This window comes from Babylonia areolata, chromosome 25 (assembly GCF_041734735.1).
Source record: "Babylonia areolata isolate BAREFJ2019XMU chromosome 25, ASM4173473v1, whole genome shotgun sequence".
NCBI classification, from domain to species: Eukaryota; Metazoa; Mollusca; class Gastropoda; order Neogastropoda; family Buccinidae; genus Babylonia; species Babylonia areolata.
The window spans coordinates 27,706,198-27,723,208 of record NC_134900.1 but is presented as its reverse complement, the minus strand read 5'-3'; the positions used below and the strand labels follow the sequence as shown (position 1 = coordinate 27,723,208).

Here is a 17,011-nt window from a genome sequence, read left to right as displayed (position 1 = left end):
GATCTCAAGTCTCACGAATAGGGCTCACAAAAAGTTAAGTAACCTGCACAGTTTTTTCATTGCGGGCACAATATGATGCTGAATTTTTCGGTAAACAGCGGCTGCATATGAAGCCAATGAAACGATCGCCACTCAAAACCAGAGGTATTAATTTCTTGAACGTCTACTTCCATATTTTACAGTTAAAACTTTACAGCAATAGTGTATTTACTAGTTACTTTGATAACGGTAGATTTTTGGATGAAACATCAATTTTTTTTCAACCTCGTTTTTCAAGCTGCTGATGCTTCTAAAACAGCCGCCAGTGTGCTGAATGTGAGGCCAGTGGTCGATCACTATGCACTCTGCAGAGTTTAATATCATCTTTCTGTATTTTCAAGATGTTATGAAAACCAACCTGTTTTATTAAGTTACATATGAAATGTAGAATCTAATATATATATATATATATATATATATATCTGTGTGTGTATTGAGAGAGAGAGAGAGAGAGAGAGAGAGAGAGAGAGAGAGAATTGTATTCCACTCCAACTCACATTCCTCAACAGACAGGACAGGTTATATTCTCTCTCTGCCTCTCTGAAGTTTGAAGGGCTTAAGTAGAATGGTTGGTGCGGGTGTGGAGGGAGGGAAATACTTGGGGGTCGGGTACAGGTACAACTTGCACGTGGTATTTAACACGGGAGGTATAGCAACCCAAGCTGAAGACTGGCAGAAAATGGAAAGTCAGGGACGCTGTCAGTGCAGCAAAAGAAAGCCTTAAGACGAAGGAAATAATAGGACACACCCAAACGAACAGACAGGGCCTGGGATCGACAAAGATGGAATGGTGGTCCAAGGCAAGGGGGAAAGCAAAAGGAGACATGATCATACAGGAGATCAAGAAGGAAGAGGATGGCAAAAGAGTCCAGAAGGCAGTCCAGCAAGGCCAGCAGGGGCAGTGGACAAGATGGGAAAATGCACTCCAAAGGAGCCTCAGCTGGAGCGATATGTGGAACATGGCCCCTCTGAGGATCAGCTTCATCCTAAGATCAGTGTACGACCTCCTTCCCTCGAATACAAACTTGGTGAAATGGGGGAAAGCGTGCCCACTCTGCCATGGCAAACAAACAGTGGAACATGTCCTCAGCTCATACAAAGCGGCGTTGAGCCAAGGATGGTACACATGGAGGCACAACCAAGTGCTTAAAGAAATTGCACACGTGGTGAGCACTGTCCAAGGAGCACCAACCCCACCATAAGTTCCAGTAGAGTTCCGCTTGGCAGAAGATAATAAAGTCTGGCCAAGAACAGCATCCAAAGTTTCCAAAGCATGGAAACGTGGGCTGCTTGATGGTGCCGAAGACTCCACTCCAAGGCAACGAAACAAGCGATTCTGATTGAGCTCACTGTGCCATACGAAAGCAGAATGGAGGAAGCCCACATCCACAAGACCGAGAAGTATGCTTGCCTAGCCAGCAACCTGAGAGAATCTGGCTTCCAAGCCAAAGTCCTTGCCATAGAGATTGGTGCAAGAGGGTTTGTGGGCGCATCTGCCCACAGCCTCATGAAACAGCTGTCGATTTCTGGCAGAGAGAGGACATGGGCTCTCAAGGCAATGGCAGAAGCAGCAGAAAGGAGTTCAAGTTGGATCTGATCAAGGAGGAAAGTAAACTTCGTAAGGATTAAATTTCCCTACTCAAACTAGGCGTACGATGGCTCAGTGGTTAAAACGTCTGCCAGAAAAGGTGACTCAGTCCTGAAGTGGCGACCACTTTGGAGGCGCGGGTTCGAACCTGCTGAGGACCAGGAAAACAGAAAAAAAAGAAGAAAAGGCGACAATACAAAGGCATCCAGGAGTCATGACCTGGGTGCGGCCCGGACCCCTTAGAGTGTAAGGAGTTCAGGGCCGAAACACTTGACTGAGGGGGCTTCTTCTCTGAAGACCTTGTACTTTCCAGCTCTCTCTAGAGTTTATTATCACTGAAACACGGGTAAGCCATTGACTTTCAGGAACAGTCTGAATGACATTCGGGAAAGACAGAGTGACACTGGGAAAGACTAGACTCTCGGGTTCCGTGGGTTGGCAGCCCCCTTACCCTTAACCAATCGCTACAAATTGTTCAAAGAAGAGATGCTCCCAGGATTCACCGAAAGGGGGAGAGAATGAAGAATCCATCGGCGCCAACAGAATCATGACTGGAAATGGTAAATGGACTACGATTTCAGAACTGATGGAATTCCCATGTGTCTGTGGGTGGAAATTCTCCATTGAGCGTGGCATGAAGATCCACAGGACCAAAATGGGTTGCATGAAGAATCTGACGAATGCTCAGCAGTGCACTGCACCAGCAGATAAGACATTGGAAAACCAAGGCCAGGATTCAAACCACAGTGCCAAGGACATCCACGCTGATAATTCAGACGAAACATTTGTACAAGATCTTGAAGCCAAACGCCAGAAACTAAACTTGCCACCTGCAAGTGCTAAAACGGAATGGGAAGAGTTGGACCAGAAAATAGTTCGAAAACTTGATGCGCTGATAGGAAAGAGCACCTTGGGACACAAGTTAGTCACCTATGGAGATATCGTGTACGCAAAACCTATGGAGTGAAAGAACCAAAGACAAGAACACCTCCTCAAAAATCCAGGCGTCAACGAGAAATGGACAACATCAAAAATGCAAAAAGCAAGCTCAAGAAAAGGATGAAGACAACTTCAGAATTTGAGAAGCACGGCATACAAAAACTTTGGAAAGGCCTGAAAGCAAAGCACAGTGCTCTCAGTAAAGCAGAATCAGCAAGGAGGAAAGGGAGCAAAAAGAAGACACAATACTGCTTCTTCCGATACCCCTTTCAGTTCACCAGGAAACTGTTCGAGCAGCCCAAATCAGGGACACTCACAGTGGAGAAAGAAACACTTGAACAGCACCCCAGGAAAACGTATTCTGATCCGCAAAGCAAGAAACCACTAGATCTCAAGGGTTTGGTTCATCCCAGGAAACCAGAGAAAAAGTTCAGCGATAAACCACCAACCCTTAAGGAAATACAGGAAGTGGTCAAGAAAGCCAGGGCCGAATCATCACCAGGGCCAAACGGAATACCGTACCTGCTATACAAGAAATGTCCTAAAGTCCTTGAGTGGCTCCACAGAGTGATAAGATCAGCATGGAGGAACCTGAAGATCAGCGACCAGTGGATGATAGCTGATGGCGTGTACATCCCGAAAGAGCAGAATTCAAGTACCACTGGCCAAAATCTCTGTCATGGCTGCAAGACTGACAAAATACTTCACAGAAAATGAGTACCTGGATGTGTCAGTCCATCTCAGGAGTTCCTGGCTGTGTAGAATATGCCACACTAATTTGGAATGCAGTCCAAAGAGCAAAGACAGAGAAAAAGAATCTTGACGTGGTATGGCTGGATCTGGCAAATGCGTACAGGTCAGTTCCTCATGAGATGATCCAACTGGCTCTCAAGATGCACCATGTCCCAACGAACATCAGGGAAATGCCGAAGAAGTACTTCCATGGCTTCTCAATGCGGTTCACCACCAAGGAATACACAACAGATTGGATCAATCTGGAAGTGGGCATAGCCATGGGCTGTGCAATTTCTCCAATCCTGTTCGTGCTGGCGATGGAAGTGATCTTGAAGGCCTCAATGAAAGGAACGGATCGAGCCGAGCTCGGTAACGGATACCAGATACTTCCTTTGAAAGCCTTCATGGATGACACAACAGTCCATTCAACAAAAGAGGATGACACCCGTGAAATATTTAAGTGGCTGAATGAACAAGTTGCCTCAGCCAGGATGAACTTCAAACCAAAGAAATCACAGAGCCTCTCACTGCGTAAAGGAAAGGTAGCTGAAACGGTCACATTCACTGTAGCCAACCAAGCCATTCCAACGGTGTCAGATGAACCAGTCAAGAGCCTTGGAAGATGGTATGATGAGTCCCTGAAAGACACAAAAAGAGGGAAGGAAACCAAGCAGACAGCAGAAGAAGGGCCTGCATATCACAGACCAGTGTGGCCTTCCTGCCAAATACAAAGTGTGGTGTCTACAGTCCATGCTGATACCAAAACGATGGTGTGTGTTGGGGGAGTGAGCATGGAGGTCTTATGAGTGTGTAAGTAGCGAGCCGTCTTGCGCGTGCGTAAGTGTGTGCGTGTAACTTAGTTGTCACATTTTATTTCGCACGCAATTTAACTAGAATGAAGCATTTGCCTAGCCGCGACTTAGGTGATTCGATTTGTTATGAAATGTACAACATTCTTTCAGTCACCATCCAAATACGTCAACCGCCTACACCCCCGAAAAAGAGAGAGAAGAAAATGGAATGGATAAAATAACAACAATCACAAGACTTTCAAAGTTGGCTTTGTTTTACATATTATGCACCAGGAGTTCCAGTCTCTATTATGACGTCATAATGATGATAATGACGATAACGCGTTCTGACGTCACGAGGTGACGACACAGGCGAAAGACTTGGCGCCGTAAGGGAGGAGGGGGACGGAGGGGTCCCAGAGGTTCGTGTTGGTGTCCAGGCACTCCGTGGATCGCAGGGGTTCCTCCACGTCCGTGGACACTCCCCCAACCACGTACACCTTTGTGCCTGCACATATATACACAGACATACGCATATATATATATACACACAGGTGTCACTCATCAAAGTGCACGCACACACGCACGCATATTTATTTTATTATGTGTGTGTGTGTTTGTGCGCGCGCGCACATGCACAAACATACACTCACATTATCACACACACACAGACACATACAAATACACCCCAAGCCAAGCCAACCTTTTGTTTCATGAAGATTAACTGCAGTGCTCTCTCTCCCTCACACACACACACATAAAATATTACCCCTCTGACCCCCTCCTCCTCACACACACACACACACACACACAGATATGACACACCAAGAGCAGCCGCCCCAGCGTTGTGACGGGAGATCTGGAGGTCCGTCACATGGGTCCACTGTTGTGTGCTGGGGTCGTACCTGTTGTGTTGGACACTCACCGATTACTCTTTATGCGATACAAAGTAGTAGTCATGAGCCCAACTAGTTTATGGGTTCCATTCTCATTGTATCGTCTTGTGTTGTGTTATGTAGTGTTGTGTTGTGTAGTGTTGTGTTGTATTGTATTGTACAGACATACCTATTTGTCACTACAGATTTGTCTGTGTGAAATTCGGGCAGCTCTCCCCTGTGAGAGCGCGTCGTCACAGTGCAGCACCACCTTTATTTTCCTTGTCTGCAAGTGTATGTGTTGGACTGAGTGGGTTTTTTCTAAACAATGTTGCCAGGGACAACCCGTTTGTGGCCGTGGGTTCTTTCACGTGTCCCAAGGGCATGCTTACACGCTGGCTTTTAGTTTATCGTCTCATCGGGAAAAAACTATCGTTCAGGCGACCAGTTACGCGGATGTGTCACCACAAGGCCATCCATCATCCACATAGAGCGACGGTTTAAAAAAAAAAATTTTTTTTTTACTTCCCCTCCAGTAGACCTTGAGTGGTGGTCTTGGTGCTAGTCATTCGGAATGGACGATGAACAGAGGTCTCGTGCACGTGAAAGAATCCACGACAATAAAAAGGTGGCAAAATTCTGAAGAAAAACCCACTTTCAGGCAGAAAACAAAGGGGAAAAAATTATAGGGTGGCGCTGCAATGTGGCACCGTGCTCTCCCCGGGGAAAGGCAGCCAGAATTTTACACAGACAAACCTGTTGTGATAAAAAAAGAGTAATAAAATACAATATGATACAAGGCAACGCAGCGCAACGCAACGGACCGCGACGCGGTACAATACAATACGATACAATACGTCTTTATTCATCCGACTGAAACTTGTGCATCCAAAGGTTCGTCACTCACACCACACAATCTCTCAGCTCACAGTCACGTCCAAAGCAACATAATATAGGTTGAACTAGGAAGTAAAAAAAAAAAAAAAAAGTAAACCATTAAGCTGAATAAAAAATACAACACCACACCAAACAAACATGACTAATAATTATAAAACACACCGGCTTGATTTATCGCGCATTAAAATAGAAATGTGAAATAATGCGTATTTCATGAAACGCTGTTCAAGAATGAGAAACGCTACTCATAGATTATTGTGAATTCTTAAATGAACTTTCCGGTCCGAGTATGACGTGAAGTTGATTCAGTGAACAGTGCTTGACCAACATCTTCCCTGAATGACTCTGAAGATGCTGACAGTCATCTGGCACATTATCTTGCGTGCCGTCAGAGTTGGCTGTTTGGTTGTTGGTTCGTTACTTTGTTCGATAACTAGTTCGAGAGACAGTTACGCTATTGTGTGTGTGTGTGTGTGTGTGTGTATGTATATATATATTAAATACTTTTATCTATTTATTTATTTAATTATTATCATTATCATTTATTTTATATGTTTAATTTTTTTTTCACTTATTATTTTACTTCCTTGTTAATATGTCCCTAACACTAACAGTCTCTTCCACCCCCTTCCCGCACTCCTGCCCTCTCACCCCCTGCCCATCTTCCCTCACCCTTCCCTTTCAGAACCCTTTCTTTCCCTCATACATTCACACTGACAGTTCTGATCACCCTGCTTTGTGTCCTTTCCTGTGACTTCTCATCACTTTCCTTTCCTGAACTTTACTCTCTCTCCCTCTCTGTCTGTACCTTTCTGTCTGTCACTCACTCATTTCATTTACCTGAAGAAGAGCTTGTGGCTCGACACGTCGCCTCTTTTATCCAAAGTAAGTCGACTTTTACCAAGATTTTTTTTAGTCTACCTCCCACTAGTTCGAGAGACAGGTTGATTTTAGGCACGAACATATGTAAACATACCATAGTTCGTTCGTGGAAACGTGTGGTCGTTTATTTGCTTGTATTTCATTTAGTTTGTTAATTAATTGGTTTATTGACACCTCATTACCTGTCCACGTCACGCATGCTGCACAGTAGCCCGGTGCACACGTTGCGTGTCACACCTCCCAACAGGTAGAGCTTCGAACCCACAGCCACCAGGTTTCCCTGGGCCCGTGGTACGCGAAGGTTGCTGCCTGGCTGCCATCTTTCAGAAGGAAAAAATATAGTCAGTTGTGTGTGTGTGTGTGTGTGTGTGTGTGTGTGTGTGAGAGAGAGAGAGAGAGAGAACTATTTGGCCAGTATGTATGAGCATATATCACAGACTGACATAAGTTTACAGTTGGGCCAACAGCGAAGTGAGAGCTGTATTATCAATGGTTTCTCCAGTGCAATGGGAAATCACTTTCAGCGTAGTCTTTTGTGAAGGTCTACTAAGAGGCAAAATTGCACTGACTCTTAGTGATGCAGCCTTGGGGGCTACCTGGCCTTTGGGAACCATCCCAACGTAGACTGTCCCAAAACCCTCTTGGCCGAGAGAGCGGGGATGTAACTTGGGCAAGACACTCTCCACTATAATCAAATTCTAGCCCAGGTAGTCGGAACAGCAGTTACCTCTTGTGCTGTTCTGCTGGTCATGGTCGAAAACGACTGACTGTCATACATATAAAAGACATAACGTGCTTGAATGCTGACTTGAATCAAAACACATGTACAATAATCACAATCATACACGTAATATCAGCAAAAAGGTCATGAGAAAAACAGAAGAGAAAAATCGAAATAGTTATTCTTACTCCAACCCCTCCCCCTCTCCCTCACTCTCTTACTCAATGCCCCAAACAAACAACCCCCCCAAAACAACAACAACAAACAAACAAAAACAAACAAACAAAAAACCCAACCACCACCAAAAACAATGTTCAATGTAAGAAAACAAGGCAAGGATTTGCTGTTTGTGCCAACAGCGAAGTGAGAGCTGTATTATCAATGGTTTCTCCAGTGCAATGGGAAATCACTTTCAGCGTAGTCTTTTGTGAAGGTCTACTAAGAGGCAGCCTGTGTGTGTGTGTGTGTTTACTTGTGTGAGGTGTGTGCATGTGTATAAAGGAGGAAAAGAGGTGGTTGTTAAAGGCGAACATATTCAGGACAAAGCAATATATCATGTAGTGTGTCTTGTACAGTTTGTGCACGGGCTCAACTGTGTAGGTATGGGAGTGGATGTCTAGACGTGTGCGCTTTTGTTTGAATGCGTCCGTTCTTCAGTTTAACGTCTTTTCTTTTTATTGACGCGTACACATACGCGCGCGCGCGCGCGCGCGTGTGTGTGTTTGTGCGCGCGCGCATGAGCTCTTAAAGTTTATACAATAAAAACAAACGGTTACAAAGAAAGACTAAGAGACAGACAGAGACAGAGAGAGGCTGTACAGTCTCTCTCAAACACAAAGACACACATAGTCACGCATACACAAGCACACGCGCATTCACACACAATCACACACACACAAAGACAAACACACACACACACAAACGCTTACTTTTTGGAGGCAGGATCGAACCACTCGGTGGAGAGCAGCACAGGGCAAGGTCCCTCCGGACTGTCCGACCCGTACCCCCCGACCACCGCCACCCGCCCATTCAGGGGTGCCGAACACGCCCCTACCCGGCACTCAGACATGCTGCTCACCGGCTCCCAAACGTTCTTCTTGGGGCTGTACACCTCCGCTGTATTCAGTACCCTGTATGTGAGGGGATGTGGCGGGTTTAAGTCCGTGGGTTGGTTTAGGCTTTGAAAGACGTTACGAATACATAGAGCAGTCACCAACTTCACCAGTTAGGTCTGTCATAATCAACAACAGCAGCAGCAGCAGCTACGTGACATGCTTGCAAGCAATTCTTTTGTTCTGCTCCACACCTTATTGTTGTGTTGCTTGACAAGACAATACTAGACGTTTTTTAAATTTTTAAAAAAATTTATTTATTTTATTTGTGTGTGTGTGTGTGTGTGTGTTTTCCAGGAAACCCCCGTGAGTGGTATATGAAAATGTTACATTATTCATATAACCAGTACAAAATATAAAGCGCATTTGACACTGCACTCACAATCAATTATAATGGCCATATCAGCTGGTCTTCTGTTTGAAGCCAGTAAAGAGCCTCGAGCTTTTCATTGATTAATGCATTCGATATATTTGGAAGGGAAAAATATGCACCCATTACTGTAGATGACTGAAGTTTTGTCTAAATCATCATCATCACCATCGTCATCATCACCATCATCCTTAGCACAAGCACTCACTCTTCCTCTTCGTCCTGTCCCCCTATGGCGTAGAGACGACCCCCGACAACGCAGACTGTATGGAAGGCTCGGGCACAGTGCATTTCACTGGCACGGTCCCACCTGCACCACCACCACACAACCTTAGCCAGGGTCACCGGTCAAGCTCAGGTAAGCCTGTTTGTCTAAGTTTTCTTTGCCATGGCCAGGATCGATTGCTACAGTTAGTTGAGGCTCATGCACGTGCCAAGACAAGTTGTGATGAGTCTGAGCTGAAGTCTGACAAGTTTAGCTAAGGCTGAGAAAGTTAAAGGACCCATAGTGTTTAACGGCCATCGTGGCAATGAATTTGTATGCACTGTGTCTAGGGATCGGCATAGGAAGACGAAGTCCAATCCTCTCCTTCCGCCTGTTTTAACCTTCCCGAACCGGTGAGGTAGGGTGGTGTGAGGAAAATCAGAGTAAAGTGCCTTTTCCAAGGACACAACGATATGCTGAAACGGGGCCTTGAATCCTGAGCACTGGTGAACACCAGATCAGAAGCCCAAGCCTAACCGACTTTGCCACTGTGTCTGTATTGCTAGGGTAAGACTGAGTTCTACCATGTACATAGGAGACGATAAAGACAATGGATAATATGATGCAAGGCATAGGATTGCGATAAACTATGTATTTGGGACGAGGAAGATTATGGGTAAAACAATAAAAGGCATAAGATTGGGTCAGCCATGTATTCGACTCGAGAAATATAACGGATAATGTAACACAAGACATACGATTGGGTTAAACTATGTATTAGAGACATGAAAGATCATGGCTAATATATTGCAAGGCATAAGGTTGGGTTAAACGATGTTACAGAGGCGAGTAAAATAACGGATGATGTAACGCAAGACTGGGTTAAACTAGGTACTGGAAAGGACAAAGATACTGGGAATATAGTAGAAACCATAAGACTGAGTCAAACCATGTATTAACGATGAGAAAGGTAACAACTGGTAGTAAAATACAATGCATATTGAAATAGTTATACCCGAGGAAGCAATTTGAGCATCTCGGTTGCCTACTTTATAAATCAACTTGAGAGGCAAAGCCTTCTTTGCGAAGGAAGGTGTTACCGACAATCATATCGATCGAAATAATATTTTTGATAATTATCGCAAACGAGTGTTTATCGAACCGAACGTTGTGTGTTGGAAATGGGAAGAATTCCACCTGAAGAAGCTGACATCGATCGCTTGCATTGTTTCGCCATTTCAGGTTCTGTATTTTTCCGGTCTTTGCCACGACTGTCCGGCTTGGGCAAACCATAACTAAAACTCTACACAAAAACCGATGTTCTGCTGCAATGAATAATTAGAAGAGTGTCTAAACGGAATAAGTTGATCCAAGTTACATTTTTTGCTCATCTTCGAAAACACCTTTTCATATATTTATTGAATAAAAAAAAAGTTGTGCTGGCCTGTGAACGCACAGCTGGGTAGTCCTGGCCACATCGGGTCAGAATTTCATACATCTCCAAACAGTTCTATAACTGATATTTGTATTTGTCGAACTTTTAATCAATATCCGTCTTTTCCACGACTGTAACCGCTCAGATACTTTATAAGAGAAGCCATCGCATGCTGAACGATTCCCACAGAAACCAGTTATGAGGTAAGATGGCCTCGCTCACCCCTCCACACGTACACACACATACATACAGACTGACAGACAGATTGATAGAAAGAAGACGAAAAGGATAGAAATATACCGAGATGTGGGAGTAAACAAATAGAATTTAACAAACGGGGAAATGTGCATACCTCTCACTGTTGGGATCGTACCGATACGTGCTTTTTGTCGCTCGCCCCTTGCGACCGCTAGATTGTGGATCAAAACCCCCTGTAAACACACAATTATATATACACAAACACGAACGCATGTACATATATCGCTAGCAGAAATCATCAGCATCATGAGACAGCTTGCCCGCACGCATTCACACACGTATGTTAACAAGCAAGTGTACGGGAAAATTGCATGCATACATATAAAGTACGTGAGCAGGCACACGCGCGCGCACACACACAACACACACGCACAACACACACGCGCACATGAGAAGGCACCCAACAAAAACTGACCTCAGTTACATGCATCTGTGGTAAGCAGTTCAGCTTGCATCACTGTTTGTTTCACTGCCAGCAGTTACGTACCTTCTTGCCCAAGTATTTCAAAGAGAATAATAATTCTGCAGATGATTTTTGTAAAGTTATTTTTCTGACGAGGTTCTTATGGTCGAACTTTCACAGGTATTAGTTCATAGCCCTATTTCTCCATTCCTTTAATGCACTTCAGAATTGTGTTAATGGTTTCTGATTATTATCATTATTATTATTGAATTGTTACTGTTAAATGTAATTGCATGTTAGTTATACATTTTACGGTAGTTTTCTAGTTTACCTTTTTTCTGTTTTCCTCTCCCCCCCCCTCCCTTTTTTTTTATATGTTTTTTTATTTTTTTTTTACGTCTAATATCACTGATAGTGAAAAGACGCTAAACTAAAGAACGAACACACGCGTGCTTGTACATGCACACAGACACACATTTACCTCTCCACTTATCCCCCCTCTCCCCTGAACCACACCTCACACCACCCTCCCCCCTCTCCCCTCCTCCCTCACACACACACACACACAAACGCGCGCTCGTACATGCACACACACATACACAGAGGAAAAACACACAAGTTTGTGACCTGTGACGTAAAGTTTGCCAGTGAGGAAAGCCGCGGCGAAGTTGAGTCGTGTTTTGGGCATCTGGGACACGCTGTCCCATGCCATTTGATCCATATCCAGTTTATGACTATAGCTACAGCCTGCCAACACACACACATTTATATATATTTATATGAATGTGTATGTGTATACATATATAAAAAAAAATATATGTGTATGTAAATATGTATATAATCATGTATGTATGTAAACATATACACGCGCAAACACATACTCATACACGCGCGCACACACACACGTCTAAAAGCACAATTGTGGATAGACTAGTTAAGAAATGAACACACACAAATCTCAGACACAGAGACATTCCACAGACAACACACACACACACACACACACACACACAACACAACACAACACAACACCCACCCACCACAACACCCCCCCCCCCCCCCCCCCACACACACACCACCAGAAAAACGCCCCCAGCCAACCTTCCTCGCTGTCATCTTCAACGTAGCCTCCGATGGCCAGCACGTCTCCCCCCCCGGAGCCGTCAACTTCTCCGGCGGCGGTCCTCCTCTCTCGATCCCCGGAGTCCGCCGACCCGCCCGAAGCGGAGAGGCTGTCTCCGCTGCGAGACCGAGACCGCTTACGTCTGTTGCTTTGATCTTGAGGACTTTTAGGAGAGTCCTTCGGTGGACCTTCAGGAGAAGGCTGGGCCATTTTGAAGCCCACCGTCACCTCCGTCACTTTGCCTGGCGGGACCAACCACAGAGAGAGACGAGGGGGGGCGGGGGGGGGGGGGGCGCATGGGGGGGGGGGGTGGGTGTGGAGAGAGAGAGAGAGAGAGGCGGGGTGAACGAGGGAGAGAGATGAAGAGACAATGTCATTGGCCATGTTCAGAGAGAGAGAGAGAGAGAGAGACTAAGACAAACACACACACACACTTTATAACTTATGTCACTGGCCATGCAGATCGAGAGAAGAGAGAAGACAAGAAATGAGAAATTCTTTATTTTCGAGGGTGATAGATAAGCACTGGAGTGCTTAAAAAAAACAACCCAAAACACACACCCAATCTCCGCCCAAAATAGGGTCTACACCGATGGAGTCTCCCGTCGGACCGACGGATGAGTAGGCAGGCAGGCTTATTTGTCTCCAGAAGCTGAGCCCTGCTTCCTTCGCTCACGCTTCTCCTTAATGGCCAGCGTTCTCTTGTTTTCAAATGTCTTTATGCCACTAGAGCACATCATCCTCCAGCGAGAGCGGTCAAGGGCATCAGTTTCCCAGGAAGAGATTTCTCACAGGCTTTGAGGTTTGTCTTCAAGGTGTCCTTGAAGCGCTTGCAGGGTCTTCCAAGTTCATGGTGGCCTTCCTTCAGCTGGCCATACAAAGGGATCTTCGGGATCCTGCTGTCTGTCATGCGGACAACGTGTCCTGTCCAGCGTCGCTGGCACTGGATCAGCAGGCTTTCGATGCTGGGCAGGCCGCTCCTCTCTAGGACCTGGAGGTTGCAGACCCTGTCTTGCCACTTTATGCCGAGGATCTTTCGTCGGCATCTCTGGTGAAACTGCTCAAGCTGTTGAATGTGACGGCGATATGTCGTCCATGTTTCACAGCAGTACAACAAGGTGGTCAGCACAATAGCTCCCTGTAGGTTTTGATTTTGGTGCTGAGCCTGATGCCTTTGTTGTTCCACAGCCTGTTGTTGAGTCTGCCAAAGGCAGAGCTGGCCTTAGCGATGCGCAGCGTCACTTCTGTATCAAGGGCTCCGTTGCTGCATAGTGTGCTGCCCAGGTAGCAAAACTTGTCGACTGACTTGATCTCTCTGTATCATCGATCTTGATTGCAGGTGGGGGGGAGACACTGGCGTTCTGTGAGCTAGCTGGTTGGTACATGGACATGGTCTTGGTGAGCCTGATGGTGAGTCCAAAGCGACTGTAGGAGGTTAAGAACCTGTCCATAATGAACTGCATGTCCTCGTGGATGTGTGCAGCAAGCGCACAGTCATCAGCGAAGAGGAACTCTCTCAACAGTGCCTCAAACACCCTGGTCCTGGCGTGGGGTCACCGCAAGTTGAAAAGTTTGCCATCTGTGCGAAATTGAATGTAGATGCCCCGGTCACAGTCTTGGAAGGCGTCAATCAGCATGGCAGAGAAGAGAATGAACAGTGTGGGTGCCAGGACGCAACCCTGCTTCAATCCATTTTCCACAGGGAACGGATCCGACATGTCAGTATTTTCCTCGTCAAAGGCTCAGACAGGGGTTGATCCTGTGACTCTCGGCCCATACACAGCTTGGAGACCATCATGGAAGGTCTTCATGTCGTGAGCATCAGCAGCGGACTGAAGGTCTTCGGACTTTCTCTCCCACCAGGTGTTTTTCATCTCACGCAGCCTCTTCTGTATGAGTTGCTTGGTTTGCAAGAACTGATTCTCCTTCCTCTGGCAGTCTTTATCGGAAATGTCATCCTGATGCCGTATATGCAGTGTGTTCAGGAGCTTGGAGATTCCAGAGTCGTTATTGTCAAACCAGTCTTTGTGGCTCATCTGTATAAAGCCGAGTGTGTGAGCTGCTGCTGTGTACACAGCATCTCTAAAGGTGCTCCATACCTCTTCTACATCAGTAGATGATTTGCTGCTGCAGCACATCCTTGGTGATAGGGAGGTGGTGGATGTTCAGCTTCCTAGGGGGTTTCTGCCTGGCTGGTTGGAGCTTGCGTGTGTACCAGGCGATGGTCCGACCAACAGACTGCTCCTCTCATGCAGCGTGTAATGGAAACATCACCTCTGTCCCTCTGCCGGACAATCACATAGTCCAGCATGTGCCATTGCTTGGAGTGGGGGGTGCATTCATGTGTTCTTGTACTTGTCCGCTTGTTGGAAGAGGGTTATGGTGATGGTCAGTCCATGCTGCGCGCAGAGCGAGAGCAAAAGTAGTTCGTTTGAGTTGCACTTGCCAGTGCTGTGCTGTCCTAGGACTTTTGGCCTCGAGGTAAAGTCCATGCCGATGCGGACATTGAAATCCCCAAGGATGATCAGCCTGTCCTTTCTGTCTACCGCTGAAATGGTGCGGTAGAGCTCCTTGTAGAAAGCTTCTTTGATGTCATCAGGGTTGGTCATCGTTGGGGCATAGCAGCTGATGACTGTGGCGAAGCGATCCTTGGATAGCTTCAGACGCAGGGTCATCAGCCTCTCGTTTATCCCACGTGGAAGGCTGTCAAGCTATCGTGCAAGTTTGGTTCGTATGGCAAAGCCCACGCCTGAGGTTCTTGGGGTGCCATCTGGCTTCCCAATGCACTAGAAGGCGTAGCCCCCTCCAACTTCCTCCAGCTGGGTTTCACCGGCAAACCTGGTTTCGCTCAGGGCTGCTATGTCCACCTGGTAGCGATCAAGCATTCTAGCAATGAGCACTGTTCGTCTTTCTGGTCTGTCGTCTCTGTTTAAAAGGGTGCAAACATTCCAGGCACCCAGAGTCAGGGCATGACTCCTGGTTCTTTTCTTCTGTTGTTTTCGACCACTAGTGTTGGATGTCCAAGTAGGTGTGGTTTCCTACTAGGTACTAGGCGAGGCAGGCTTTGTTCAGGGATCCTTTTATCTCCCCTTCCCCATGTAGGGAGAGCAGTGCTGTCCCTAAAAAGGGCTGCTCTGACACTGTGGGAGGATACAGGCGCAGTATCCGCCCCAGTCTACAGTGGACAACCATCACCCCACAGCTGCCTGTGTGCAGAGGCGTGACTAGGAACTGCCAGCAGCATCCTCTGCCTGTCCCTGTTACCACTTCTCCATCGCTGCAGGGCTTGGTAAAGCTGGGTGTTGAAGGCTAGCTCGTCGTTCCGACATTAGCCTGGTTGCCTGACCAGCACAGGTGATTTTTTTTTTATGGAGGAAGAGTTGTGCAGTCCCTTCCCCACTCTCTCGCCTACCGACGCTCACAGTCCCACAGGTGCAGATACTGCCCGCACCTATCCCTGTACCAACCACCTACCCCACCTCTCCCTTTATTCACCACCAACCAAGGTTCCATAGCCTTTCATGGTCATTGGGAGAGTGAAATCATGTTCACTGTGTCTGGGGCTCGGCTTAGGAAGGTTGAGCCCAGTCCTCTTCTCTCTCCTTTAATTTTCCCCACCGAAAGTCAGGTACCCATTCATACGCGGCTGGGGTGAGGAAAATCGGAGTAAAGAACTTTTCCCAAGGACACATCACCATGCTAAAAGGGGGCCTTGAACCCTGATCACTGGTAAACACTGTATCAGAAGTCCAAGCTTGAAACACAAACACACACACGCACACACACACACACACACACACACTTTGCTGACAATGGTGCTCTTGCGATGCGAATAGTGTGTTGTTTGTAAAACTTATCAGAAAGTAAACACACATGCGCATCCATGCCCACACATGCTCACCCTCAACGTCATCGTCGTTAAAGTGTGATTTGCACACCCTGAAGAAGGGCACCTCTCTTGGTGACGTCGTCTCGTCCTCTCGTGACGTGGGAGATAGTTGCTGCTGCTCCGGCTCTGGTGACGATCCTGATGTTGTCCGGACTTGCGGTGTAGAGATCTTGCTGGAGAGTGACTGTCTCGCTGACGACATCTCCCCCGTTTGTGACGTGCCAGTTCGTGACATCGATGATGACAGACGCACATTCAGCTCCGACTGTCGCGACGGCGGCTGCGTGGATCCTGGTGACCGATCTGAGTGTGTCTTGAAAGTTACTGTCAGTCCCCTATTCACTCTCATGTTCGCCATAGAATGTTGTGATTGCTGTTGCTCTGGCTGATCTTGTGATTGCTGTTGCTCTGGCTGATCTGCCAATACACTGGGAATGTATTGCATAGATGGTGGTGCCGAGATGTTTTCCTGGATTGACCTAAGCGTATCCTGTTCCATCGGTGCCGATATGCTTTTGTGCAACGTTAAACCCTTGTATGGCTGCTGCTGCATTGACATGGCTGAAGGTTGTTGCTGCAAGGACATGGCTGAAGGTTGTTGCTGCATTGATCTGACTGATGGTTGTTGCTGAACTGACATGGCTGATGGTGGTTGCTGCAGTGACATGGTTGATGGTTGTTGCTGCATTGACATGGCTGAAGGTTGTTGCTGCATTATGGTTGAAAGTTGCTGCTGCGCTGGTAGAAGA

At 46.6% G+C, this 17,011-nt stretch overlaps 1 protein-coding gene across 1 annotated transcript; it reads right to left on the bottom strand.

The window, feature by feature from the left end:
• Window positions 1-4,395: 4,395 nt before the first annotated feature.
• Window positions 4,396-16,611, bottom strand: LOC143299573 (beta-scruin-like). The gene is made up of 9 exons (XM_076612857.1): window positions 16,275-16,611; window positions 12,352-12,615; window positions 11,878-11,997; window positions 10,942-11,020; window positions 9,158-9,259; window positions 8,397-8,597; window positions 6,929-7,066; window positions 4,918-4,997; window positions 4,396-4,600 (listed from the first exon to the last, which is right to left on the bottom strand). Exons 1-9 carry the CDS (start codon window positions 16,609-16,611, stop codon window positions 4,446-4,448), a joined length of 1,476 nt encoding a protein of 491 aa, XP_076468972.1. The 3' UTR covers window positions 4,396-4,445.
• Window positions 16,612-17,011: the final 400 nt, after the last annotated feature.

Bases quoted from the DNA above. Each gene is read 5' to 3' on its own strand.
- LOC143299573 (XM_076612857.1), bottom strand. From the start codon at position 16,611: ATGAGAGTGAATAGGGGACTGACAGTAACTTTCAAGACACACTCAGAT. The intron at 12,616-16,274 runs GTGAGCATGTGT...TGGTCCCGCCAG, and splicing joins TAACGACGATGACGTTGAGG to GCAAAGTGACGGAGGTGACG. The intron at 9,260-10,941 runs GTATGCACATTT...GTGGTGGTGCAG, and splicing joins TACGATCCCAACAGTGAGAG to GTGGGACCGTGCCAGTGAAA.